The sequence below is a fragment of the Opisthocomus hoazin genome, chromosome 1, assembly GCF_030867145.1.
Source record: "Opisthocomus hoazin isolate bOpiHoa1 chromosome 1, bOpiHoa1.hap1, whole genome shotgun sequence".
Classification (NCBI taxonomy): domain Eukaryota; kingdom Metazoa; phylum Chordata; class Aves; order Opisthocomiformes; family Opisthocomidae; genus Opisthocomus; species Opisthocomus hoazin.
In genome coordinates, this window is record NC_134414.1 from 26,768,244 (window position 1) to 26,785,185 (window position 16,942).

Here is a 16,942-nt window from a genome sequence, read left to right on the forward strand (position 1 = left end):
GTCGAGCTTTCCTTCCTGCAATAAAATATGTGGAAGAGAAAAAAAAAGCTCTTATCTACTGTCACTAGGATAATAAAATTAGCCAATGGGTAGTACTCCCAGATAGGCATGGCTGGCTCGCATCCTTTTTCTTCTTCCAGCACTATTTTTTGGTAAGTGTTGCTATTTAGAGTCATGATGCAGCACTCGAAAAGGCACTGAAGAGACCTACATGTACTTGATTTTGCCTCCAGAGGTAAAATACCCTGAGTAAGTTCGTGCTCCTGAATGGTTTGTGCCGTGGGGTGCATGTTTGGGGCGCTGCGGGTGCCTCCCTGGGCTCCGTCCCGCTCCCATGGCAGAGGGGCTGCAAACTCAGGGTCTCGCTTGGAACCCCCAAGCCTCCACAGGATGTTGGCCGTGCAGCAGCAGCTGAAGGCTGCTCCTGAAGGCAGGAGACTGGAGAGGGGCAGCCAGTATCGCAGTGGAAGGGCTCAGGCAAACACCGCAGGCGACACTGGCTGAGAGGCTGTGGGTCCCTGTCACCTTCCTCTGCCATCAGACACCGTCTCCAGGAAAGGGTGGACCCTCATCGCCCGAGTATTTGCGAGGAAGCCTCTGCTGCCGCTTCCTAAGTCAAGACGACGTTAATAATGTCACATTCCTCCAGCACTTATCTGGGTAAATGTCGGTAAATATTAAACCTGGAGAGGAATGAATGACCTTCCTCCTCTGGGCTGCTCACTCAGCTCCCCTTGGAGCCCAGCCCCGGTGGTACCCTGGGCTCGGGTCCACATCCCTCCTCACCCTCTCCTACCCCACAGGAGGGCCAGGGGGCCAAGGAGGGGGGGGATGCAAGAAGATGCTGATGACAGCAAGAAGATACGAGGCAGCATCGGATTGTTTTCCCTTATGTTGGCACGGGGTGCTTTTTGCTGAGACTCGTACATCATGTGCAAGGCAGCCCAGGAGGGCAGCAGTACACAAGGCAAGCAGAGAAAGGCGTCTTACATCTCCTCGGTCGCTTGCGCCGGGGCTCGCATTCTTGTGCCTTCCTTTAGTCTGCTGCAGAAATCTTCATCTATTTGGACTCCGGGGTAAGGAGAGGCACCTGGGGACGACATTGGGAGAACAGGGTCATACATGCCCCGAGTTGGGTGCCTGTGACCTAGCCTTGGCCCTGCGCATCCCTCCCGAACACTCGGGGTGCGCAGCATCTGCTCGCAGAAACGCCGGGGCCATCCCCCCCCACGGGGTCTGGCCCTGCCAGCTGCCGCGGGCAGGGAGATGCTGCGGAGGCTGCTCCAAGGCGCCGTCCTTGGAGGGGGCAGGATCAAACCCAGCACTATTGGCGGTGCTTACCTGGCCTGAATGCAGAAAATAACCATGGATTTGACTTGAAAAGAATCCCTCAGGAAAAGCCAAGTCTGATGTCTCTACTGGTTTGGACCACCTCAAATTCTAGTAAGCAGAGTATTAACAAACCCCAAATAAAATAATAAAATCATGTTTTTAAAATCAAATCACAGTACATTTGCATTATTTTCCTAGTTTCTATGTATTTAAGATGCAGCCTGATCGTTCTGTTGGTCTGTTTTCTGTAGACAAAAAAACATCAGGAAAAGGGAAAACGAAAGAAAAAAAAAATGACCTTTCAGAGAGTCAGACAGTCGCCAGGTTCAAGGAGCTGGGGCTTTAAGAAAAAAATAGCAGGTATTATGAGGCTGACCATAAAATCACGAGAGTTGGCAGGCTGAGCAACAACACGTATTTAAACTAATAAATGATTGATTGTCCTGAGAATTGTATAGTATTGTTTCCTCTGCTGTTCGCCTCTTTTGTCAGCTTCTGTGTTGAACCCAATTAAGATTCTTCTATTCTGACACTCATTGTTGTTCCCGCTTAGTGTACATCTTGTATCCTGCCTTTTCCACGTGAAAGAAAGGGGAGGAAAAGCTTCACTGGGTTTTAATTTTGGATCGCATGCTCTAGTTCATCCTGCGGCGTGTGCGTGGATGCTTCATTGCCTGCTGCGTCCCGCAGCCCGGGTCAGGGCTGGGGTGACTGCCTGGTCTCAGGCTGGAAATGGAGGTGACACAGTCCGAGGCATGCAAAGACCTCCTGGAGTGTTCAGCTCCTTGCTCCCACAAGAGAAGGAAGAAGCTTTTGAGGGAGCACCCGGCCCATGGCACTGAGTGTCTTGAATGCTATCTGTGGCACAGGAGGCAATGCCTCGGTCCCTGGCAGCTGCCGACCCAGGCCCACAGCTCTGTGTTATCCCATTTAATTCCACATTTAATTAAAACACTTAAAAATTTGCCTGATTTTCCTGGTTCATGCCATCAGTCAGAAAAAACGCCATGACCGCTCTGGCTGTCCTGCCCCACAACTCTACCAAAGGTTTCTACTGGGAAAAGAAGGAAGCTTAGGGTTTTCCCATGGCAGAAATAGGTGGGAAAGTGCTCAGATAGCTGTGCTGTCCATGAAGGGTTTCAGTCTGGCAAGTCAGCTTTCAGTGCCCTTACAAGCACCAAAATGTCCAGTTCACAGGGGTGCAATACAGACAGTTCTCCCCTCTCCCCGCCCCACTTCTGCCTGATTTAGGTCTTTCCTTATTAACGATCTGGCAAAAGCTGGTTTTCCTGTTTTCCTGGAAAAACATCCTGGGATGTTTTTCCCCAGGCTGAAGCCCCCGCCACCGAGTCCAGCTCCCGGTGTGCAGAGTTAACGTACCCAAAGAAAATATCTCCCACAGCAAGACCCCATAGGACCACACGTCGCTTTTTGTATTGTAGATTTTATCAAATATGGATTCTGGAGCCATCCACTTGAGAGGAAGTCGAGCCTGGAGTAAAAGGGACAAACCTGACTATTATTTTCAAAGCCTAGAAGAATTTAATCATAGATGAATCAACTATATATTGTTATGTAAATAATTACCATTCAAACAGGAACCTGTGGGATTTCCTTACAGGCAGTCAAGATAAACCCACACTCATTCAGACACTTTCTTAACAGATTGTCAGAGCAAAAGGCTGTTTGTAAAATGTGTGTGGCACAAAACGCCAGAGACTGGAAACCTGTGACCAAGCCTTTTCTTTTCGGGGATGTGGGGATGCGCAAGATTAGAGGTCTCTTGCCGGTGTCCCAGAAACAGGGGAAGAAACCCTACGCCCAAGTGCAAATCATTCTGTAATGGTGTCAGAGTTTTTCTCGGGGACATTTTCAGAGCCTGAACTGCAGGAGTGTCTCAGCAACCCTTGAAGCCCTCTAATCGCAGCCTGTTAGTGTCTCCTGAGCAGCAGCCAAGTTATGCGAATAACATTTCCCAGGTAACATGTAGTGCCACAAGTCTTGAAAGCTATTTACAGACAAGGGAACAGCTGGCAGGTGGGTGAGACCTCCAGGAGGAGACTCTCTGCATGGCCCCAGTGCCACAGCATCAGTGGGTGCAGGCACGGTTTGCTGACCCAGCATTCATGGCAGGCCTGCTAGTTACAGGAGAAGCAAAATAAAAAGAGTAGTGTTGGAGGCGGGACTGGCTTCCTTCAAGGAGGTTTGCTGAGTAAGTGGGTTACGCTGCAGAGCCAGCCAAGAAGCAAATGTCTAAAAAGAATCTAAGGTATTAAAAGGGCAAAGCTGTCAAACAGTTAGCACATCCAAGCCTTATACTTAAGGACAGAATCCTTCCCAGATCTACAATGCATCTGCATAGCTCATCTTCACATAAAAACCGTAATAGGTTTCAAGCTCTTTTAAGTTCATGAAATGTGAATGTCTACAGAACATTTTGGTGGGCAATTTGAAATGATATGTTATAAACATTTGGGTAAATAAAGAGCATCTTGACTTACATCTCCTTTTCTCACATAATCAGGATTCTTATAAATATCTCTTGCGAGGCCAAAATCACAGATCTTCACGACATTGTTCTCAGATAAAAGGATGTTTCTGGCTGCCAGGTCACGATGAATGCACTATAATAAAACAGTTTCACAATCAAACTGCATTTCCTTAATCCTGCCGACAAATTTCCTGACTGTCTCCCATATACTTTAATAATTATTATTATTATTTGAGAGATCAATGTCGTATTTTCTTAGGGAAGTTGATGATAGCTTACATGGAGTTACTGTAAGCAGTGGCAGTTCTGTTTTAAAAAGAAAAAATCTTCTCCAGTCCAGAAAATGATAAATTTTAAAGCCCCTTGACATTTGCAGGGAAAGCGCTGATTCATTTGGAGGTCCCTACCTAAGATATGCTAAAGTGAAGAAAAAAACCCTCACCACACCCAAAAGATCTTCCCTGAATGAATGAGCTTGACCCACTGCCTTCAGCCATGATCCTTTGTTTATGGACTATGGAGACTTGGATAAACACACCATTATATTTATAACGCCAAGAGGAAAACAGCTCTTCCTCTGGGAGCTCTCCCAAGGAAGGTGACACTAAAACATAGACGTGATTTCACCTCTGAATCCCATCCTTCTGCAGGGAAAAGCCCCTAGCACAAAAAATCACCTTTCTGGAGGAGAGGAACTCCATGCCTCTGGCCACCTGAAAGCTGTAAGAGATCAGGTCCTCCATAGTGAGGGGCAACTTGTAGAGCTCATCAGCATCTGCAGAGGTGGAAAATGCGGCTTGTCACAAAGATTGCTCACAAGGCAGTTATTTCTGGCCCCCCCCCCCCCCGCCCCCACTGACTCTATTACTCCCATAAATTCAGTCCTCATAGAGTAGTGTTTGAAGGTCAACCCACTGTCACTGGAAACAAAATAATGCTTGCTTTATGCCCCATGCTTTGGACATTGCTGTGTTTTCCCCAAAGATAAGGAGCAGTCAGAAGAAACAATCACACATTTTCCTGTCAGATTTAGTAACCCTGGAAATAATCTTTTTTTAAATCTTCTACCCTCTGGACATGACCCTGCGAGCGTCTCCCACGGATGTTTATTAGGGTGATAAATGAGGAAAAAAATTTCAGGGATGCACAGTATGTTGTAAAAATATCGCAGACTGTGTAGGGACAGGAAGGAATTAATACCTACCCTCCTCGTCCTCCTCCACATCACTCAGACTTTTATCTTCCTGGAACCCAGAGCTTGCGAAGCTCTCACTGCTGGTGACACTGGCCAGCCTTTGTTTTTTGCCTTCCACGGGCTCAGTATCCTTTTTCTCTTTCATTAGCTCTCCTTGCAGAGATGAGTCCTTCAAACAAACAGGGGAGAAGAGGTGCTACATCAGAGCGACGGAGGAGGTGGGAGAGGAACAGAGTCAGACTTCTGTCATCTTTCTGCTAGGAGAAAATGCTGGTCCGTGGCACATGTGGTCACATCTCGCATGGGTGTGGGTGTCCAGTGCCACCGTGGCAGGTGGGGGCTGGTGGCAGGGCTGTGCTCCACCAAGGTTGCATCCCCAGAGGGCAGAAACACAGTGTCTGGGGAGCACCAGAACACGGTTTTGGGGCACCCTGGGTGGTGGGCTACTGCTGATTGCGTAAGGATTTGTAAGGTCCATGGACGGACATGTTTGCTGGGCTGTGGCTCATCTCAGCCTGAAATGAGACATCTGAAAGGGCCCATTTCTCTCCGCTAGCCAGAGAAGGAGCCCGGTGGGATGAGTTGAGAAGGATGTGCCCACAGTGCAGGTGTCCAAGCCCTCTGAAAATAAAGTGTCAGCTTTTTGTCTCAGGCTGCTTAAGGCACTTGCCTCTAAGTCCCTGCAGAGAGTTTGGCACAAGGCTGTATGCCCTTCCAATGAGGAGCAAGGGCACTACTTTGTGCTTGAAATACAGCTGCTGTTGGAAGCAACTACCTCTCTACCCTGACACCTTTATCCAGTATTTTCATGTTACAGTTAATGACATTTTAATGGGATGCATGCGACACGGCTTGGAAAATGCTTTCCCACTGCTACCAGGAGAGCAGCCTATGTCCCTGGCCATGTTCTTGCCCCTTCTCCGCTATCTTCTGGCTCTGCAACCGCCTCTCTCCCCTGCACACGCTGATGCAGAGCTGGGCTCCCTCCCTCCCGGGCACCCTTCCCAGGGGTGCTGGAGCACCGAGTCCAGGCAGGATCCTCACTGGGGGGATGTGGGTGACTCCCCCCAGGGTGGACGCCGTGCGGCCACACTCCCTGCGGGGCCTCCTATGCCAGCAACCGCACGTTGGAGGAGGTGGCTGCTGTGTCTCATGCAGAGTCTGACATGGACGGCCTTGGGAACAGAGACTCAGCCTAAGCCCTGTGGAGGGGGAGGTCCTGCCAAGCGTGCCCTCCCACAGAGCCCTCCCGAAAAGACCCTGAGATGCTGCTGAGCTTTTGGCACAGCTGAGCAGGGGCTTTGAGGAATGCTGTTCCGGGTCCAGGCTCCTAAATCCCACTTCAGAGCCCTTAATCCTTTGGGGGATTTTGCTGAAAATGCACAAGCAGGAATATAGCTGGCACATTTGGGTTCAGGTTTGTAATAAGAAACACCCTGTGGAATTCAGAGGGCTGTGGGATGCGAGGACAAGACTCTAATCTCTTTCCCTCTGGATAGCCCTTCTCACACAATAAGATTACTTGCAAATCTCTGAACGTTAGGGTGTCTTGGAACATGAGTTTAAATGGCATTATCTCGGTTGTGTTCCCAGAGGTACTGAAATCAGTGGGCAAAACCACTTCCTTTGGCTTCGCTGACACCAGCCTCTGAAGTGACCCCAAGCTCAGCAGGACTGGTTTGTCAGCAGCGGGACGAGAGCATGTGGGGACACTTTGGATAGGATTCACTTCCTCTCCCTGTAGAGAGGCTCCATCTGAATTACTCACAGCAGTCTCCTCGCACAGTCAGGGGAGAGAAATGAGCACAGCACATCCCATATCAGACATTAAAATAGGTCAGGTGAACTGCACCCAAAAGCCATTTCTCTCCTTTGGTGGAAGAGAGTGTGGAGACTAGCTCAGGGGCTGACATCTACATTATACCGACACTTATGTTAGATAAGATGAACCCTACCAGAGGCATCTGCCTCCTCACCTTGTTGGGGCAGAAAAAATTCCTCTTGCTCTTCAGGTAGTTTGATAAATTTCCATATTTGCAGTACTCAACAATCACCATCAGAGGCCCTGGGCAAAAGGAAAGTGCATTTTGAGCATCATACAGCAATACAAGGTTTCGTCACTTCTGAGAAGAAGAATAGTCTTACATGCCCATAGCTATAACTTGAGTCCAGAATAACTAGCAATATGCCCTAATGAAGTAGAAGGCTGCTTGAAGGACACTGGACATGTTATCAAAACAACACTGCTTCTGGAAATTAGGGAAGGGCCTAATTTTTGAAAGCTGGGTCATGAACCTGAGTCCTGAGGGACTCTGTTTCCTCTTCAGGCAGTCTGCATTCAGACTGGAGTCCTGCAGTCCACACACACTTGTTGAACTAAAATAGGTGACATCTCTAAAACAAATGGTCACTCATACTGGCCCTTTGATTTTCTTGGTGGAATATCATTAAGGATTTTACAACGGTTGCTTTGTGATTCATTGTTCAGGGCCAACAGCCGATATCTGTTGTTCCCAGCCTTTCCAGATCACGTTTAACATGAGCCTGAGCAGCGAAGTGAGTGAGATAAGGGACAGCAAGTGACATGGTCCTAAATTCACACTTCTCATGTTAATACTAGAAGAGAGTTTAAGTGGAGAAAATGTTTAATCACTTCATTAAATGACTAAGAATCTCTGTTTCTCACTCTCTTTTTTCCTCCAAACACAGGACAAGCTCAAATATCTCAAGTTAATAACTTGACCTCTGGATTAAAAACAACATGGCGAACTGACTGTTATTGGGAGGTGACCCAAACTAATTTTCAGCACAGCACAGAATTTTTTACCTCCATTTTTCGTGCAAGCTCCCAACAAATTCACAATATTGAGATGATGACCAATGTGGATCAGGATTTTCAGCTCAGTCATCAGTGCTTTGTACTCGCTTGCTGTGGCCCCTTCTGCAAATGCAAATTAAAGTCAATGTGAAAAGGCAAAGAACTGGTCCGGCTGAGCTTTACCACTTCTCATTACTTTCCATTGAAATAATCTCCATTACTGTATGTACTTCATGTCTTGTTGTTCTTTGTCTATTCCTCCCTGCTCAGTATCCTCTTACTCGCAATAAAACCCATAAAAAGAGTTAGGCACTCAACTTCCTCCCAGTAGACTCTGTTATATTTAGAACCGAGAGAAATTTTTTTCACATGAATGGTTTTGTCGTTTCAGCCAAAAAATGAAAGAACAAATAAAAAGGGATTTCAAGACTATAATTAACTCTATCTAGAGTAGGTTTCAGCTGACCTGACTTGAGCCGTCAGGTTATGTACTAGCCTGAATTAATCAACAACTCCAAGAGTCAGTGGCAAGAGCAAAGCGTTTCCAGAGGCTGATGCAGCCATCAGCTTTAGCCATTTGTGTAGCGAAGAGATGAACCACTCTTTGGTGAGGATTGTTTGGTGCTGCTCATTATATAGGAAGCCTGGAGTATTAAGATAGACCAGGGAAGTAAACTTCAAACGGTTAAAATTAGAGGACTGCATCTCACCCTTATTGGTTATGATCAATATTAATAATAATAGTCATAGTAATTATATAAGAAATCCCACAACTAAATCCAAAAGATTCTATTCAGTGTTGAGTGAAACTTTTAATTCCCTCTGAGAAAATTTTTTTCTGCAGAATTTAGTTTTGGTAAGAAAACAAGAAAAACGTATTGCTCTGTGTAGATCCAAAAGAGCTTGGAACACCTCTCATATGAGGAAAGGCTGGGAGAGTTGGGTTTGTTCAGCCTCGAGAAGAGAAGGCTCTGGGGAGACCTTATTGCAGCCTTTCAGTACTTAAAGGGGGCTTAAAGGACATGGAACTGTTGGAGCGGGTCCAAAGGAGGGCTACAAAAATGATCCGAGGGCTGGAGCACCTCTCCTGTGAGGACAGGCTGAGGGAGTTGGGCTTGTTCAGCCAGGAGAAGAGAAGGCTGCAGGGACACCTGATTGCAGCCTTTCAGTACTTAAAGGGAGCCTATAGGAAAGATGGAGACAATCTTTTTAGTAGAGATAGCAGTGACAGGACGAGGGGTAATGGTTTTAAACTAAAACAAGGTAGGTTTAGGCTGGATATAAGGAAGAAATTCTTTACAATGAGGGTTGTGAAACACTGGAACGGGTTGCCCAGAGAGGTAGTGGAGGCCCCATCCCTGGAAACATTCAAGACCAGGTTGGACAGGGCTCTGAGTAACCTGATCTAGTTAGTGGTGTCCCTGCTCGCTGCGGGGGGGTTGGACTAGATGACCTCTAGGGGTCTCTTCCGACCCAAAACTTTCTATAATTCTATGATTCTATGATTATAAGAAAGACAGGACTTTTAGTAGGGCCTGTAGCAATAGGACAAGGGGTAATGGTTTTAAACTAAAAGAGGGTAGATTTAGACTGGATATAAGGAAGAAATTTTTTACAATGAGGAAGGTGAAACACTGGAACAGGTTGCCCAGAGAGGTGATACGTGCCCCATCCCTGGAAACATTCATGGTCAGGCTGGACAGGGTTCTGAGCAATCTGATTGAGTTGAAGATGTCCCTGCTCATTCCGGGAGTTTGGACTTGATGGCCTTTAAAGGTCCCTTCCAACCAAAACTGTTCTATGATTCTATGATTCTATGATTCTATGATTCTATGATTCTATGATTCTCTGACTTTTTCACCTTAGTGACACCAAGATTAAGAATAGTCCAATGGAAAGAACCTAGAGCTAGGTCTTAAAGGGCTTGGTTTCATCATCTGAATGGAAACAGATTGTTTTGGTGGCACCACACAAAATTTGTTATATAGCTGGTGATCTGCTATTCATCCATATAGGTAGTGACAGCTTCCCTCCACCTCATGGAAATTCTGTGGGGGAAAAGCCCATGAATGACTGCAAAGTTCCTGGATAATCTAGTGAGGATACAAGGAATGGGACAGATGTCCCCTAACTTGAGGTTCCCATAGTGAAGATGCCTGCAGAGGAGCTAGTCACCACAGGCTCTCTTCATAGTCAGCAGAGCTAAACAAGCGCTCAGCTCACCACATACGGGGATCTGCCTTAGGATGGGAAGAACTGTTGTTTCTCACCAACAACAAAGGGAATTTGAGTGACTACTTGATCTTCTCCCAAGTAACTTGCAATAGGACGAGAGGCAAGGGCCTCAAGTTGCATCAGATTGGATATTAGGAAAAATTTCTTTACTGAAAGAGTGGTCAGGCACTGGAACAGGCTGCCCAGGGAAGTGGTTGAGTCACCATCCCTAGAGGTGTTCAAAAAAAGTGTAGATGTGGCACTTCGGCATGTGGTTTAATAGGCATGGTTGTGTTGGGTTGATGGTTGGACCTGATGATCTTAGAGGTCTTTTCCAACCTATGATTCTATGATTCTATGACTAACTCAGATATAAGCATCTACCCTGCACACGCACACATCAATCCCACCATGAAGACTTCTTGTAGCTGTTGTCTGCTCCCATCTATTCCAGGAGAAACCACTGCTGCCTTGATGGTGCTGGCTGGCACAAGAAGCCTGCTGATGTACAGAAAGAAGTGTGGAATCTGGCAGACCACTCTGCCAGCACGTATGTCTGCATGTTGGCAAAACAGCTCAATTAACCAGGGGTCAGGTGGTGACCCAGGTGACAGGCCATCCACTGAAACCAGTGACACAGACGGCTATTTGCCTACTGCTGCAGAAGGCCTGGACAGGAACCAAAACCTTAGTTTCCTTTCATGTTCCAGACACGCTTGCTGCAGGGTAGTTGTTTGTTTGGCATTGGCCAACAGGGTATTTCTGTGCTTCTGCAACACAAGAGAGGAGAAAGGTTTGCAACCAACTCAGCTGCAAATTCCCTCCTTGGGGATGATCCTGGATATCACAGTAGCATGTACCACCCCCTGCTAAAGCATTTAACATTATATTGCAGAACAAGCCTGCTGAGGACAATATGAAGCGGGCACATCCTATACAGAGTATAGCTGCCAGGTTGTTGCCAGCAATCAGCAGTCTCCTGATGAAGCCGCTGTTTCAGGTTGAGTGTCGCAGGGACAGAATGTATGTAGGTCTGAGACTATTGTACGTGCCCCTCCAAGAGCTGGAAGTAACATGTGCAGGTCTCCTGATAACGGATAAGCAAGTAAGCAGCTGTGAAGCTAGGAGCCGCTGGGTAAGAGGGATGTATTCGAACTATGCCTGAACAGACCCAACTGAGAGCATCAGGGATCCGAGCCTTACTGGCAGAAGAGGGGATGTGTCCTGGAAGAGAAGGACACTGAAAAGGATTCAAGGATTAAGACAGATACGCAATGCAGCATAAGCCCCCAGGGCAATGCAAAAAAAAAAAAAGCCAGATATGATCCTTAGATATATAAACAAGAGGAATCTAAATGCATAGGAGGGGATTGCCACCAGGACTCTGGGTTGTGGAATTCAGCTGCGGCTGCTGCAGGCTGTGACTGAATATCATCCTGCCTGCTAACTTCCCAACCGCTCTCTTCAAACTGATGAGGATCTTTGTCCTTTCTGCTCCAATGAGAAAACAGGCAGTGAATAGCTGGGAGATGATATCACTTTGGGAAGAGCACTAGTGGATGAAGAGCACTGGCAAATCCATTACACAACCTGGGTGTCAGCATCCTAAGCACCGTGTGATGAGGCTGCAGATGGTTCAGAGAGAACGCACCTGTACAACAACTCCAGGGTTTAAACAGCTCAATTTGTTTAGCTTAAGGAAAGGACCTTCATGAAGAAAAATCATTATATAATCTAATGGAGAAGGTTAGAATGAGAAGTGGAAGTCAGACATGCAAATTAGGCATAAGGCACCTGTTTCTAACATGAGTCGATTAATCATTGGAACTAATGACCAAGGAAAATAGAAAAGCTTCCAACTGAGTGTCTGCATATCAAGGTAGATGCTTTAAGCTTCAGCAAAATTTCATTTACAGTGTTCAGTACAGGGTCAGTCTAGCATAATGGTACAATGTAAGGTACGCAGGAAATCTGACTGCCCCTTCTGGTCCTACAAAAGGGACTCTTTCACTCTTCCCGGTATTTGAAGCAGTGGAACCAGACTTTCAAAAAAAAAAAATCAGGCAGTCAGGTTCTCACTGCATCTGAAACTTCCTTCTGTATCTTGTCACAATTTATCACCCTTTTTACTATGAATGCATTTTTTATTTTACAGTTCTGCCATTTCACTAGTGGTGCACCTGAAACTTGGTGTACACATTTTGGAGGCTTCAGAGGGTTATTGGTGGGGGCATAATATCACACACTCTAGCTTTTGAGAGAATCATATTAAAAGTGGGACGTTATAGAAGGCATCATTTTTTCCCCCAGCTTTGCAGGAAGATACCTTTCAGCATTTTCACAGCAACTATTCTGCATGTTGGTGATTTCTTAATTCCAAAAGCAGATGCTTGCACCACCTTTCCAAAAGCTCCATGTCCAAGAGACTTTCCTGTAAAGAAAATAAATTTGAGAGGTACATTCTGGTGAAAAAGAAATGTTGTCAGCAAATGGCTTCATAGATAATGAGCTGGAAAATGTGCTTTACAGTGAGTCCCACGTATATTCTCAACATATAGGAGTTTTAGTTGTTTTGTTTAGGTGTTGTTTTTTTTTAAGAGTAAGCAGACAAACCAGTAGACAGAGTCATTGGAGGGAATAAGTGATATGATTGAAAATGTTGCTAAATGAATGCAACCATTCAGTGGAGGTACACTGGCTTCTGACCCAATTTTTTCAGGCTAGCTCTGCCAGAGAAAGATTTGCTTGTCTTTTCCCTGAGCACACTGCACCATGCAGCAGGCTGTGACACCACTATTTATGTCCACAGCAAAACAGGACCTCGGCCTAAACTCACGCACAGACTGCGGGGCAGCTTGCCAGACTTTGTAATTTTTGCAAGTGAAATTCTTCCTCCTTGAACAAGGTGCCTTAAAACTATCTTCATTCCAGGGAGGCTGCAGCAACTTTCCATCACACCCCCTACAGTACATGCACAATCCTCTGATGCTCTTCCCTAGCAGGGGAAGAGCCTTTGTAGGTGGTGAGAAGCTGCAAATCTGTGCAAATGAGACCTTTAGATTTGCAAAATTAGGTCTGGAGGGATTTGGCTGGAGTGACAAATGGTGGGTTTGCTCATGGTGGGTATGACGCTTCCAGGTGTCGAAGGGCAGACATTTGTGCTGTATCATCATCATGCTGCTACTTGAGCAAACCCCGGGAGAAGCACTCAGAGGTCTCTGAGAGAAATCAGTGGGCATCAATAAAATTCTCCAGCAGTAGAAGCTGAGTGTCCTCTTCCTTCACGTTCAGAACCAGGTAAAACTCCAAGGGTACTGTTACAACTTTTCTAAAGTTCATGACATTTTATGCCAAGCTTATGATCTTCACAGCCTCCTTCATGATTTATTACTGTTTGAAGAAGGGATTATTGACTACCTCTTTGACACCGCACTCACGTGGACAGGCCTGGCCACTTCTGCTCTGCTCAAGTGCCTGGTGGAGTTTTGGTCAGAGAGAATTTATCAGTGTATCAGCTAGAAATAAATTTTATTTCCAAGTAACTGTTTTCAGATTGTATTTGTGCTTCACCTGCAGCAGAAATTGGTGACCTAAGTAGCAAGCAAGATTACAGCAGCAGGCTTTGCGGTGTAGAGGAGAAGAGCAGAAAATAAAGGCCAGCTTTTATACAAAAGCAAAGGATAACATGTGCCATGTATATATTTCTCAGATATGCACATATGACATGGCCATCTCCATAGGACAATTTCCTTTTTCTATGATGGGCATCTGTTTGACTAGCTTGCACTTGGACATTTACCTTGTTGGAGTCTAAAGCTAAGTGAGAGATGAATCCCACTCAGACACTCACAGATAAAGAAAAAGAGCTGCTGTCAGTTCTAAATTAAATGAAATAGATACTACTTTTTATATGTGTATCACATTTGTAAACTGTAACTCTCAGCATGTCTGTCAGTAGAAGCAGACAGCATATGTTATCAAAGCAAAGGAAACATTAAGTGGAATATGCTAAGCTAAAAAAACCCCCAGAAATTTATTTTCCCCCTAGATGTGCAAAAGCGTTGCATATTTTTACAGCAAATAAAAGCCTTGTATAACTTAGTTTACACTGCTGAAAAGCGTCAAGCTTTGGTATGTGAAGGGCTTAGAGTTTGATACACAAATGCAGGTGAATCAGTGCATATCTTTGGAAATCTACAATCACCTTTTTTTTAGTTACTGCATATAGCAGACGTGAAGGAACATTAAGCCTAAGGTCTCAGTTTTCTTGGTGAATTGATGTTCTTAGTCTTTAATGTATTGACTGCTCATGGTTTCTACAAGGTGAAGCTGCAGTTTAAGGTCCTATAAAACCCACCATACCTTTGTTTATACCATAGCTTTAATCTGTTTCCATCACTGTTAACTCACTTCCCACATCGAGATAGCCTACTTAGTCACCATTTGGAAAACCTACTGGTTAGCTCATAAAGCTACACAAAGCTGCTAACCTTTCATAAAGGAGAACGAGCACTGGAAACAACACTTCCTTCTCTAAACAACGATTGTGATTTAATGGGAAACTGTAATAACACTTGAAGTATTAGTCTTTGTTGCTCTGCTATTGTTTGTACGGTGCTAAATGTTAGTGCACAGTAAGGCTGCTTTGACTTTCCAGCGTGTAGACCAAACTCTGCAGTTTCGTGTGTAGATTGTGTCTATGACTCTAACAGATTGCTCTTTTAAAAGCCCCTTATGTTAACGCACAAAGTAATTACAAAATTATTAAATGGAGCAATTAAACAGAGGAATATTAAGATGCCCAACCGTCTGAGCAGTCAACTCGTCACAGCCCTCAAGCAGCTATGGTGGCCATGTTTGGGGTAATGCTCACGTATGAAATGTTGCAGCATTTACATTCAGACCAAGGAAGCAAAATGCTCTTCTTAAATTTTCCATGCTCGCTTTTTTTTCCTGGGGCAATTCAGAATGCATTAAAGTGAACACACACCTCGGTCAAGGAGTTTTGGACCAGGAGGTTTCCATTTCAGTCCTGTTTTAGCAGGGTCCTTCAAGATTGGAGTTGCTGGGGCATCAGCAAAAAAGCACTTGCAGACACCACTCTCTGTGTCTGGGGGATGGCAGAGGCTCAAAGGTGTGTTAATTTCTCAGTTCCTTTGCTGCAATTTGAGTCATCTGGGTTTTCCCTACATGCAGATTCATATTTTCCATGATGTTACGTACAACAGCTCTGCACATGAAGGACACGGAAAGCGCTCTGCTGGGTGCCAGCGCTGGGGCTTGCAGTGCACAGGAGTCAAGCCCAAGAGAAATGGTGAGAAATACATGATAGCTCAACGCTTATGTGGGATAGCACCGTTATCACCGACCACACTGACAGTGATTTATAGCACCAGCATTTTCCTGCCTAATGAAAAGATGACATTTTGCTCTCAGACTAATATACACTGAATGTTAATTGTCCTGACTTCAGTGGTGCCTGTGTGAGATTTCCTGCAACATCTGTAGCTCTTACAGATGAAAGGGGAGTCCTGTTATACAAGCATTGCATCTCAGCCGTGGGCTGTATGTATGTGTGTTCGAGGAACATATAGCGAAGGAGATGTGGGCTGAAAGGAAAGATTTATTTGCAAAAGTTACAACAAATATGTATTCTGGAGGATAAGTAGGTGGAAAGCGGAAAACAAAAATATCTGATGATGGAAGTGGTTGCATTTCTAAGTAAAAATATTTTTAAAAAAACATAGAAGCACATTTTGTGTTTGTGAAACGCTAATCCTCAGAGACTGCCAAGGTTACTCAAAGACTGAGCCAACTGCCTTGTAAGCAGGACTTGCACTGAGCTAATCTAGCATACTGCACATACCCAACTTCTCTGAATCTGGTTCTCATTCATTGTCAGCATTCTTTATTTGTTTACACCAGTTCTTCCACTTTTAACTCATTCTCTGGTCATCATTCCTCACCTCCAGACTCCAGACACCAACCCTGCAAGACGTGGGTTTTTCCTTGGTGTTTACATTCCATTTCTGCTTAATTCTCTCTATAGGATTTACACGCAAATTAAGCATCGCATAAACCAGCGATCGCATTGTCTGCACATAAGGCTCTTGGTCCATCATTGTAAGAAAACTATTTGAAGATTGAAGACACTCCAGCACAAGGTTATGTTTCAACATTCCCAGAATTGTGTATGACAATTATAAATCGCTAGCAATATCTTTCAGCTGTGCCTATCCACATCTGGTCACCTTGTGATTTCCAGCAGGAGAATTAAGTGTTATCCTAGTTGTATGCATGTTTTCATCACACTCTGTCCCTGATCCCCGCAGGACTGAAGGAATCTGTTACAACTCCTAGCTAAAATGCAAGGATTTTCTAGATGTTGCTGTGGGACAAATGTAATGCATGCCTGAAAGGACAAACAACATGATAGCACCAGGCTGAGTTTATCACTGATATTTTAATGTTGACCCTCTTGCTAAAATCTGTGGTTTCTGGAGGGATTCCTCAACTTCAAAGTCTGGTCCCTACTCTCAGCCCCACACTAAGCTAAGCAAGTAAGGAACACTCCCACCCCTACGCCTTCACTGGGACGTCTGTAGGCAAGCTAGCTGCAGGTTCAAAGTTTCCATGGAAATTTATTTAGTTATTTATGTGTGGACTCACGTGCTACATTCTTGAACTTCATGGTGCACTGACAAGAATGTTTATAGATCTGCAGCACAGAGGGAAACAGAAGAGTGTGCTGGAGAGAGGAGGAAAGGAGAAACAAGGAGGGGTACAGGGTCGACTGTGAGTACCCATTTCTGCACGGGCTTTTTTCCAAATGAGTACATAACCAGGTTAAAAGGAAGAAAATTACAGTAAATGCCAAAAGTCAGGCTCCTGA

General features: G+C 45.3%; 1 protein-coding gene across 1 annotated transcript in view; it reads right to left on the reverse strand.

Annotated features, from left to right (window-relative positions):
* The window catches only part of FLT1 (fms related receptor tyrosine kinase 1), a 115,036-nt gene that overhangs the window by 9,297 nt on the left and 88,797 nt on the right, over positions 1 to 16,942 (reverse strand). The window contains exons 18-25 of the mRNA XM_075419903.1: positions 12,377 to 12,481; positions 7,846 to 7,959; positions 6,995 to 7,083; positions 5,028 to 5,187; positions 4,501 to 4,598; positions 3,834 to 3,956; positions 2,713 to 2,824; positions 991 to 1,090 (exon numbers count right to left, since the gene is read on the reverse strand). Coding sequence (XP_075276018.1) covers positions 991 to 1,090; positions 2,713 to 2,824; positions 3,834 to 3,956; positions 4,501 to 4,598; positions 5,028 to 5,187; positions 6,995 to 7,083; positions 7,846 to 7,959; positions 12,377 to 12,481 — 901 coding nt within the window. The remainder of the gene's footprint in view (positions 1 to 990; positions 1,091 to 2,712; positions 2,825 to 3,833; positions 3,957 to 4,500; positions 4,599 to 5,027; positions 5,188 to 6,994; positions 7,084 to 7,845; positions 7,960 to 12,376; positions 12,482 to 16,942) is intronic.